The sequence below is a fragment of the Danio aesculapii genome, chromosome 23 (genome assembly GCF_903798145.1).
Source record: "Danio aesculapii chromosome 23, fDanAes4.1, whole genome shotgun sequence".
NCBI classification, from domain to species: Eukaryota; Metazoa; Chordata; class Actinopteri; order Cypriniformes; family Danionidae; genus Danio; species Danio aesculapii.
Window position 1 is genome coordinate 16,903,289 of NC_079457.1, and position 12,285 is coordinate 16,915,573.

The 12,285-nt window shown below is 34.1% G+C and overlaps 1 protein-coding gene across 2 annotated transcripts in view; it reads left to right on the forward strand.

Moving 5' to 3' along the window:
* The window catches only part of phip (pleckstrin homology domain interacting protein), a 70,980-nt gene that overhangs the window by 42,711 nt on the left and 15,984 nt on the right, over positions 1 to 12,285 (forward strand). For both annotated transcript variants that reach the window (XM_056449015.1, XM_056449016.1), the window contains exons 17-25: positions 552 to 777; positions 921 to 1,040; positions 3,032 to 3,215; positions 4,568 to 4,673; positions 4,867 to 4,998; positions 7,386 to 7,477; positions 8,373 to 8,589; positions 10,696 to 10,809; positions 10,935 to 11,042. In XM_056449015.1, coding sequence (XP_056304990.1) covers positions 552 to 777; positions 921 to 1,040; positions 3,032 to 3,215; positions 4,568 to 4,673; positions 4,867 to 4,998; positions 7,386 to 7,477; positions 8,373 to 8,589; positions 10,696 to 10,809; positions 10,935 to 11,042 — 1,299 coding nt within the window. The remainder of the gene's footprint in view (positions 1 to 551; positions 778 to 920; positions 1,041 to 3,031; positions 3,216 to 4,567; positions 4,674 to 4,866; positions 4,999 to 7,385; positions 7,478 to 8,372; positions 8,590 to 10,695; positions 10,810 to 10,934; positions 11,043 to 12,285) is intronic.

A 12,285-nucleotide genomic window follows, 5' to 3' on the forward strand; every position in this document is an offset into this window, starting at 1 on the left:
GGCATAGGAAATTGTAAATTTGACAAATTAAAAACAATACATTTTATTGAATTGTTTATAAAAGAAAGACTATGCAATATTATTTTACATTTGATTGTTCAATTTGACTCCTCAGAAATTAAAAAAAATTCTGTTTATTTCACTTGTATATTTTTCTTTATTGAGTTTCTCTGTGCTTGTAGATTGTTTATTATATTTTATGCACTCTTATACCAAATTGTCCCAATCAATCTAAAATGATAAATTCTTTCAAAAAAGTTATTCAACTTATCTAATGGGATTGTATTCATATCGCAATGTATATCACAGAATAAAAAATATTGCAATGTTAGATTTTTCCAATATCGTGCAGCCCTACTTGATTTATTCAAATAAATTATTGGTGCTTTGAAAAGTCATTGAAATTTTTTTAATCTGCTGAATATGAAAGAGTGGAAACCCTGATTTAATTCAGAAGTAATGTAAAATAGCTTATCAGACACTTTAAATAAAACATGAAATTCACAGATATCATAAACCGGTACGAATGTATCTCTAAATGTGTTTGTCAGATAGCAGATCAGATGTTCTTCCACACTGATTATCGGCCGCTGATCCGCGATGCCCATAACTTTGTGCTGGACGAACAAACTCAGCAGGCGCCTCACCTGATGCCCCCGCCATTCCTGGTGGACGTGGATGGAAACCCTCACCCTCCGCGCTTCCAGAGACTGGTACCAGGCAGAGAAAACTGCAGAGAAGAGCAGCTCATACCCCAGATGGGCCTCACCTCATCAGGTACGGGTGTTCCTCTTTGACCTCTTTCTGCGCTTTTACTAGTTAGAGTAATTAATGGCCTTTTGTTTGTACTCACAGGCTTCACAAACATGCACCTGCAATCTGTCACTGAGCTGTAATAAGTGTTATTTCTGGTATTTTAGGGCTGAATCAGGTGGTTAGTCAGCAGGCTGCAGAAGGCTCGAGTCCACTTGATAATATGATTCAGAGACTACAGCAAGAGCAGGACCAGAGGCTGGGCTCTGACAGCAGAGCCAACAGAGGTAATACAAACTCTCTGTCTTTCACATGTAGTTTTGAGGCTGTACTTAAATGATCAACAAGTCCGGGGTGCATTTCTGAAAACCATCGTTAGGCATATAAGGTCGCAAGTGCCGTCATTAAAATTATAGTTCATCGGTTTGGCGTTTCCCGAATCCGTCATTCCAATGATCATTCCAATGAACAAACTGTGTTGCAAACGTGTGCGGTAGCAAATACTCAGCTAGAGCTGTAGTTAGAAGCAGAGTTCCTGGTTGTGTTCTATTCTGTTATACCCTCTATGCCCTATTCCTTTCCAACGTTCCAACATCCACTTTAATTAATATAAAAAAGCTTAAAGTTATCTCTCTCATGTGTACTTTGCTTTCAAAGTATTTTTTTTTTTACAGTTCAGTTTTAGTAAACTCCAGATTGACAATTGCGCTCCCTTCGTAGTGCACTTCAAAAATCATTTAAGCCATTTTGAACGCAGTTGCGACTCATTACAGAAGCTATAGGTGACCTATGATTTACAAGCAGACATCTGTTACATCTCCAAAACTTGTGAAAACAAAAAAATATATAGTATTTCTGAACGTTAATGTAATTATGGAAACAAACAAATGAAAGTAGTTTTTACATCATTATTTGACCATATATCTGATTTATGGGCTATATGAGATTAGACTACATTATTAATAATAAACTACTTCTGAACAGTCATTTTATAGTGCATCTTATAGTGTTATTTTGATTAAATAAATACAGCCTTGGTAAGCAGCATAAGCTTATTTTAAAGCAATAAAAAATCCTACTCGATTAGCAATAAAAAATCCCAAACTTTGGACTGATAGTGTATGTGCTAGCTATTGTAAGTGGTTTTATGTTTTAGAATATAATATGCAATATTATCCATAATGTTTGTAAAGAAATATAGGCCCTATATTTGTGTGTGTGTGTGTGTGTGTGTGTGTGCGTGTGCGTGTGCGTGTGCGTGTGCGTGTGCGTGTGTGTGTGTGTGTGTGTGCGTGTGCGTGTGCGCGTGTGTGTGTGTGTGTGTGTGTGTGCGTGTGTGTCTAAAACAATATAATTTGTACAAAACAATAATTTAATGTGAAAGACATTATGACATTTTACATGGACGAGTGACGTTTTACATTATAAATAATGTGGTTCAAACAACAGATCTGCGAAAGAACAACTACGGTTTTGGGAAGTACTCGTTACTACATTGTTCATTTCCCAAATGATGCATCGTACTATTGTAGTTTAGCCACAAGTTATGTCATTGTTTGGAAACGCATCCCAGATTAGTGAAATTTCTTTACTTTTGTTATCAGATTTAGCTATTGAATTTATTAATTTGGCTTATTTTTTCAGTACTTCCTTTTTTCAGTTAGTTGCATAGGGAACATTAACCTTAATTTCAAGTAATGTAATGGAGTAAACATTTTAAACGTATTTCTATTTCAGCCTCATTTCATGGAAATTATTTGCAATAGTTTCAAAGTTCTCAGGAACCGGAAGTTGCTGAGATATTTAGTGCAGTATGTTGATGTACAACTGAAACGGAAAATTTAAAAGGGGGCGGGGCTTTCTTTTTGCACATTATTCCCATATGGCAAACAAATGGTAAAAGTGGTGTGGTTAAGTATATTGTGGCTGAAGTCGCCAATCTGGTGTCATTAGAGGAGGACCGCATTCCAAATGCGAAAGCAAATGGTCCGATTGAAAATGACCAAAACAAACTTTTTTTTCAGTGAATTAACTGGCATGGATTAATTGTTCACTTAGAGAATAACAATGTGGCTAGTAAAAACAAAAAAAAAACTTGGAAATTTGGATTTTACACTGACTTTAACAATAGTAAAAGCTACCTGTGAACAAGCCGAAGTTATGACTACTGTAAAGTATTATAAATCATCAGTAACTTATCAGATTGTCTCTGTGAACCAGTATGGGGGTAATGATGAATGTCTATACTGATAAAGCTGTATGTCTGCTGTTTGTGTAGGATCTGTCAGCTCTCCCACAGAAGTCACTTCTCCACCAAATGTGGGTCTGAGACGCAGTGGACAGATTGAAGGTGTTCGGCAAATGCACAGTAACGCTCCACGCAGTGAGATCGCCACTGAGAGAGACCTAGTGGCCTGGAGCCGACGAGTCCTCGTTCCTGAACTATCACTAGCCATAGCCTGGTAAAACATAAACATACATGATTATACATGAGAAAAAATATTGTTGCTATAAGTAAGCGAGAGCTCATATTATTTTTGCGTAGTGAGTATATAGTGTATAACCAAGGTGCATCTTGATATTCCAAAAGCATTCATTGCAGCATGAAGCCTGAATGCAGCAAGAATGACCAATTAATTTGATGTTTTTGAAAGAGAGAATGATAAATATGAGATATAAGAGAATGAAGTTGTATCACTCAAGCAAAAGTGATGTTTTTCAGAATATCAGTGCATTATTATGATGACAAATATGACAAACAACATTTAACAAACAATATTTTAGACAAAATAATGTCAAGTGTTTAGTTTTGTTCTGCAGTTTTTCCAAGTAGAGTTGGGCGTTGCAACCAGTTTGGTGATTTAGTTCGATTCTTATTCATACTTTTTTGATTCAGTAGTTATGAATTAACAATATTTAATATAAATCATTACCAGCATGTAATTTATTTTTCTAAAAACTGGTTACTGAAACCTTCCTACTCATGAATGTAATACACATTTACATTCATAATAAAGCCAACACACTGTGGTTAGCACTGTCGCCTCACAGCAAGAAGGTCCCTGGTTCGAGTTCTGGCTTGACTATGTTAGTTGGCATTTCTATGTGGAGTTTGCATGTTCCTCCTGTGTTGATATGGGTTTCCTCCGGGTGTTCAACACACTCCAAAGACATGCGCTTCAAGTGAATTGGGTAAACAAAAAGGGCCATAGTGTATGAGTGTATAGGTGTTTCCCAGTACTGGGTTGCAGCTGGAAGGGCATCTGCTGCATGAAACAAATGCTGGAATATTTGGCAATTCATTCCGCTGTTGTGACCCCTGATAAATAAGGGAGTAAGTGAAGGAAATGGAGTGAATGAATGAATGAATGAATGAATAAAGCCAACATAATTATGTTTAATTACTTTTTATTTTCAGTAAAACTTTGAACTGAAAATCATAAATGTGTAGACAAAACACACAAGCTAAGCACAAAATGTACTTTACTGTAAAAAAGAACTACAACAACAAAACAAAACATAGTAAATGTGCAGTTTAAAGCAGTGAAATTCAGTATCAACTTGAAACTTTTAATAATTAAAAGAGTTTCAGTATTCAAAACTGGTACACAAAGCCTTTTAACTTATAGAAAAGCATGTAAAGTCTGTGATGTACAATGAAGTTAAAACATTCATTGATCTTTTTTTTTATACATACCTGATACTCAAACAAGAGCTTCTCATATCTTACCTTTTACCATTTGTTGAAGTGAAATGCAGTTTGTTGACAGACGAAGTGTTGCTGATTCTTCTGTGTGTCTGTTTGTGAATGCAGTAAGCAGGAGATCTGGAGAACAGCTAAAGGAGAGGAGGAGATCAACATCTACAGATCAGAGAGGAGGAGACGCAGCTTGCACAGCCAATACCACAGAGAAAACCGGGTAAATCGTCATGCTTGATCATCAATTTGGATACATATTACAAAAAAAAACATCCAACTAATCATCCTCACTAATTGAGTGCACAAAATATGAATGCGTGCTGCATCTTCCAGCTGAATGCATCTTGATAACATGTTGCTAAAAAAATACTTGCAAATTAAATGCATATTAAAGTGTGTATTTCTTATATCAGTATGCTACAGAAAATGCCGCGGAGGAGGGGCGCCGTCACCAGGGTAACCAGCATAACTACCATACACGATTGGCCGTGGAGGAAACGAGTCGTCAGAGTGAACCGAACGAGGAAGAACACAGCGCCTCTGAGGTACAAAAACAAAACCAGCAGAATGCCTTTAAATAAGAGTCAAGTCAATGAAATCACATCATTAATGGATATTTTGTGAGTTGTGCTGCATTTATTTAATTAGAAATAGAGTTAAATAGATTAGAAATACATTTTGTGAAATAAATATGAAATAGAGACTAGCTGTTATCTAATTTATTATATTTTAAATGTAATTTATTCTAAATGTGTTAAACTTTTACTCCAGTCTTTACTCAGACATGATCCTTCAGAAATCATTCCAATATACCAATTTGCTGTTTAGAAACATTTCTTATTATTATTATCAGTGTTTTAAAAAAAAGTTGTGTTGCTTAATATTTGTGTGAAAAACAGGGTGCTTTAGTTTTTTTTCTGAATAGGAATTTAATTAGAGGAGCATTTATTTGCAGACAAAATGTTTTGTAACATTATAAATGTCCATTTTGATAATTGATATTTTGATAATTTGATATTTTAATGTAGACCTGCACGATATTGGAAAAATCGGACAATGCTAAATATTTTGCGATGTGAATTGCGATATAAATTAATCAAATTTCACCAGATAGCTTGAATAGCTCTATTTGGAAAGACATTCTTAATTTACATTTTTTAGGGGAAAAATGATACAATAGAGCAAAAAAAGAGTCAAATAAACAGTGCTTTATGGTTTTCCGGAGTCTAACAGTATTCAGGTACAGAAATTGAATAATGAAATGCAAAATAACACTGTTTAGTCTTCATTGTATTAATAATTCAGTAAAATTATTATTCATTAATGTAACAAATGTACTTTTTTGTGCCTGAATGTTTTAAACTCTCTTGAAATGCCTTTAAAACACATTCAAATTATAAACAATGACAAATCTCATGTATTCACAACTTTTGTGCCGATCAACTATAATCCCAATTCAACGTTGCATATACTGCGATGTGACTATTGCAGATGCACACATATATCGATATCGATGCTAAAATGATATATTGTGCAGCTCTAATTTAATGCATTTTCAAAAAACTAAAACAATTAGCATATTAAGTTATAGAGTTATATTGAATTATATAAAACATAATTTCTACTACTGGATATGTCTGCTGTATTTATAAGTGATATTGAATATAATTTAGTATTTGTGTTTATACACTACTCATTTTACTTTCTAAAACTTCAAAGCTATAGAGCATGTTTTTATATTGTTTTCAGAAAAAAAAAAAGATAAAGTCTTGGTAACACTTTAATTTAGGTCACAATTCACTGTATTAATAAAGCATTAACTAAAACTTTTAACTGTTTATTAATAGTTACTAAGGTCCTGGGTAGGATTATGGATGCAAAATAAGATCATACTTTATAACTACTAATGAACAGTTATTATCTTGATAATAGGCAGGTAATAAGCCAGTAGGTAATAGCTTGAGTTGTGACCTAAACTAAAGTGTTACCAAAGCCTTTACTGAAACCTCTTAATGCATCTTAGCTGAAAAAGTCTTTTACAAAACACCACCATACTGGCCCTACACAGTTGAATAGTATATGTGGCTTATTTAAGAGAGAAACAGAATATTCAGTGACAGATAACGTACTATATGGGACTTTTCGTCACGCTTTGATTGAATTAAAGGAAAATGGTTTCTGTATGACAGGTGGTTGAGAAATCTGGTGACACCAGTGGAAAAGGAAAGTCATTTCAGAGGCGGTGCAAGTTATTACCTTTTGTTAAAAGGCTGTCATACATTAATCATTCACTCCACTGAAACGTCTATTGGAAAAGTACATTGGGTCAATTGTGAGTCCATACAGACTTGAGCATTGAAAGCTAAAATGGTTCTAGTTATTGTGGTGATTGTCTTTTTTTATTGCCATTCTGTCTGAAGTGTTATTGCTCCATCTGTACTGTTAAAATCTCTGTTAGGAGTGTGAGTAGTGTTTCAGTGTAGCCTCAATACAAAGTTTCTCAGTCTATAGAGCTATTATACCAGATTCATACTATCTGTATTGTACATTCCAACACCAAATTATAGTTTTCAGCATGAAAAAATGTATAACAATCCTTCAACAATTATTGTACTCTGAAGATCTATTGTTATTACTTGCAGATTAGAAACAGAAAGCATCAGGATTTAGTTTTTTTAAATAGCAGTCAATCGTCAGTTTGGATTGCTTGATGCAAATAACACATGAATATTTTATACTCTCTTGTTTTAGTCAATTTGGTGTCGCAGGCTTGTTTGTGAATATTTTGTATTTTCCCAGTTGTTTATGCTGCAATTCTTTCATGTAATTAGTCATTTTACGAGACAAAATGCTGAATTGAGCAGTGACATGGAAAATATGTTTGCAGTTCAACACTCTGACTTCAAATATTTGAACTTTTCTTGTTTTTTAGGGAGAGACAGAAGTAAGACCACCGAGCAGAGAATCATCAGACGAGGAGAGAGAGGAGAAAGAACCCTGGCCCGATGAAAACAGCAGCTCCAGGTAAACCTTCACTACTTTCAAACCTCAGTGGCATACACTCACTGACCATTTTTAATAGGGGCACCTTTGCTAGGATCAGATAAGACCCCCTTTAGCCTTATGTCTGGCATAGATTCAACAAGGTGCTATAAACATTCATTAACTTTATTATGGGCTATCTTACATAGTTATGTATTGCAGCTCTAGTATGCAGCACATACAATGCCACAGATTACAGTTTGGGATGTTTGTTTCATTTCATTTATTTTTATTTAATTACATATTTTACTAGTCCATTAAGCATTAAACAGTTTAAATATAATGTTAAATTAATACCAAATGGCAGAATTATCAACAGAGATGCATCATGCACCTTTGAAAATAATAATAATAATAATATAATAATAATAACTAATAATAGAAAAATATAATATGTTTGTTTACAGAGGCTCTATGTTTTGTTTTTGGGAGACTATGTAATCCATAAATTAATGTAAACCCTTTACGGATTTGTATCTTTACGACAAAAATAGATGTTTCATTTAGCCTATCATGACAATAACTGATGTATTGTTGGAATAAAAGTGAACTACAAAGTCTCCTGTGGCCTAAATATGAAGTTATTTGAATGATGAGCAAGATAGATAACTTAAATTTTAGAATAACTAAATGAAATGTGGTGTATCTCACACTGTAGTTGACATAAACTAGTTCTATTTTCACTTAGCACAAGATTTAAAGATTGGATTTATATCTGGCCAAATTTAAATGGAACCATTTTCACAAATCACACAGCCATCTGATCAGGGAAAATGTATAAACTGACCAGGTGTAAACAGGCCCAATATTTGACATAATCCTAATCCACATACACTAGAGCCACACACATATATACTGGGTCTGTTTGCATTTGCAGTGATTACTCCAGCGATTATTCCGACTGGACAGCGGATGCTGGAATAAACCTCGAACCGCCCAAGAAGACCAGCGTGAAGAAAAAGAAGAAGAAGAACGCCAGCAGCTCTGAAGAAGATGGAGAGAAGAAAAAAGACTCCAAGAAGGAGAGGAGGAAAGAAAAGCCAGACAAAGATGGAGCGCTACCAAAGAAGAAGAAGCCAAAGGAGAAACGCAAGGTTGGTGCATCACTGTGTATTTTATCTACACACACTACTTTTTAGACACATTTCTACACACTTTTCTTTTTAGAAATTGCAAAGTACACTTACTAAGTTCACTAGTTTATTGAAAAAGTTTGGTTCTGCACATACCTGCATTACAGGACAGTTTCTCCTTGATCTGTTAATGAGTAAATGGCTTTCCAATATAAAACCATTATTTATAAGGGGAAATTTACAATTTAAGATTATTGCATTATTGCTTATTTCGATTGTTGCCTGTTTGTATCGTATAAAGCTCTATAGAAATAAAGGTGATTGATTTGACAGCTAGTATAGTGTATAGCAGTTTAGTGATGTTTAAACATTTTGAATGAATTCACAATAACATTAAAATGATAATAAATAGATTTCACAATATTTTAATATCTCCTCATTATAATATTCACACACATCATCTCATTTAATCTCACGCTTTTCACTGACACTGTTGTCTCCTTGGAAACCAAGTGTTGGTAACTTTAAAAAAAGCTTTACTACTGCCGAATATTCATTAGTGGAGAAAATTATGCAAATCTTCATCCTTATAATTGACTCCATTTCCTGCAGTTAAAAATGAAAGGTATTTAGTTTATTTTCTCGTTTCTAGTTTCTTCTTATTTTCTTATTGCAAGATCAAGGTTTTGATTTCAGATTTTTTTCTTTGTTTGAAATCTGAGACCAGAGGTGCAGTGAGAACATCTATAGATAAATGACTGTGTATAAATTATACTTTTTGTAGGCCATCACGGAATCTGTGTGCGCAGAAATCCACAGATTTCCGCAGGTTTTTAGCCCATCATTGAGTCTTTTTATTTACTTGTGTAAATGTGTGTAAATTTATATTTATTCAGTTTTTAAATAAAATTTTAATTGTAATATTATTGACTACTATAAAATGTTCATATGGTTTATTTACAGTACAGTTTGTATAGTAATATTTTCTTCCTTTTAGTAGATGTATGAGTTTTGCTTTGTTTACTAAATAAGTGGATCTAATTGGATTTGCATTGTAAATATTGAATAAAAGTTATACAAGTTTTTATTACATATATGAAGTTTTTAGGGCAGTTCATTCCACTGTGGAGACCCCAGATTAATAAAGGGACTAAGCCGAAAAGAAAAAGAAAGAATGAATGAATGAATGAAGTTTTTATTTATGATACTACCTAAATCATTCCGCATAAATCCACAGATTCTTTTACAAAATTCTCCACAGAAATGGCAAAAAATGTCCACAGATTCTGTCTAGCCCTAAAGTAAAAGTAAAAAACATATTTGGATGTAAAAAAATTTTAATTAATGAAGCTAAAATAAAAATAAACCCCTGGCACAGTATCATGTATCCAGAAAGTTGAACTGAGTCAAATTGCGTTGTTAAGAGAATTTTTTTTAAAGTCGATCAGTTCTGCAAGTCCCATTTTTTTTTTATATAAAAGTAGAAAAAATCGATTCAATTCAATAGCTAAAATAAAAAATAAATGTCTACGGCATAAAAGTACAATGTGTTCTTTAAAATAGTTTGTCCTGGGCCAAATTGCATTGTTGACAGAAAATAAACACCGATAAGTTGCATTACCTATACTGCATGTCTTTGGACTGTGGGGGAAACCGGAGCACCCGGAGGAAACCCACACCAACAAGGGGAGAACATGCAAACTCCACACAGAAATGCCAACTGGCCCAGCCTGGACTTGAACCAGCAACCTTCTTGCTGTGAGGTGACAGTGCTAACCACTGAGCCACCATGTCACCCCGGCATATAAATCACATATTAGAAATACAGTTTTACCTTTACAAAGATAAACATTATGGTATTAATGTTTCTCTCAATCCACAACAAATCCTGCAAATGCAATGTTATTCGGAAAAATAAGAATAGTATTTAATGTATATAAAAATATGTAATTAATAAACAAACAGATTTTCAAGCAACAAATCACTAAAATATACGTTTTTAAATGTTGGCATGCATGACATACTTCACATATTACAATAAACATGACATATTTATTGTGTATTTTATTTCACAGAAAATATACAAGCATTTTTTTTTTTTACTGAAGTGTGTATTTTTATGTCCAGAGGATACCTGAACTGCAGAATCAGGGTTTGACATTAGAGGAATGGCTGCCCTCCAACTGGATCACTGACACCATGCCACGAAGATGCCCTTTCACCCCACAGATGGGCGATGAGGTAAAAAACAAACAAACAAACAAACAAAAAAGACAGTCTGCTGAATCATAATTAAAGCATGAAGTGGTGTGGTGTGTGTGGAAACATGATCGCAATATTGATCATCCTGTTGTGTTTGTGAACAGGTGTATTACTTCCGTCAAGGTCATGAAGCCTACGTGGAGATGGCCAAAAAAAACAAGATCTTCAGTATAAATCCTAAAAAACAGCCCTGGCACAAGTTAGAGCTCAGGGTAAGTCTGCAATTGAAATTAGTATTAACTTGTCATGAGTCCTTGTCCGTTTCAGCAGTGTTTCTGCACAGCTCTGATTGGAAAAGGGTTCAGAAAAGTTTCCAGCTGTGGTTGAGTGTGGAAAGAGGGAAACGTTTGCATAAAAATAGCTGTATAGGCCTTTCAAATGTTAGTTTTAAATACTCCAGCTGATTTCTCTACATGATTGTTGTCACTTTGTCCAATTATTAATTGTTTAGAATAATTATTTATTTTTTGTCCATAGACATCAGCTTGTGTTTTATAAATCATTAATGGTATGTTTAGCTGGTACTTACAGCCCTTCTGTGCAATTTTTTTCCTTTTTTAAATATTTCCCAAATGATGTTTAACAGAGCAAGAAATCTTTCACAGTATTTCCTATATTTTTTCTTCTGGGGAAGGTCTTATTTGTTTTATTTCGACAAGAATAAATGAAGTTTTAAAATTAAAAAAAATATTTTAAGGTCAATATTATTAGCCCCCTTAAGCAATATTTTTTTTCAGTTGTCTAGAGCAGTGTTTCCCAACCCTGTTCCTGAAGGCACACCAACAGTACACATTTTCAAGCTCTTCCTAGTCCAACACACCTGAATCAACTCACAGGAACATTAGAAGAGACTCCAAAACCTTAAGTGAATGGGTGAGATAGGGGAGACATCGAAAATATGTTCTGTTGGTGTGCCTCCAGGAATAGGGTTGAGAAACACTGGTCTAGAGAACAAACTATTATGTTTAGAAATGTGTTGAAATTTTTTTTCTGTTAAACAGAAATTGGGGAAAAATATACTGGGGGGCTAATAATTCTGACTTTAACTGTTTGTTTATTTAAATGTCTTGAACTTGAAATAAATGTTATTTGTTTGAAAACATTGATAAAGTGTGATTGAGTAGTGCCACGTGCATCTCTGTGGTGTAACGGCAGGTTCCAACTGAGTACACATCAAACGGTTAATGAAGTGCATAACGATAGCTAATTTGTACAATTGGCAATGCAAACACACACATGCACACACATACTTGTGAGATGGAGAGTGATTCTGAGATCAGCAGTTCTGAGTTTCAGTACACACTTATCAAATATGTGGAAATAGTGAATTCACCACAAGCTGCATCAGCATCTTTTTAAAATTAAGATGGTCTGCAAAATTAGACTAATGTGAAATAATTAGTTTATATATATTTTCTATGCTCGTTAAACTGGATGTACACAATGGCTGTCATA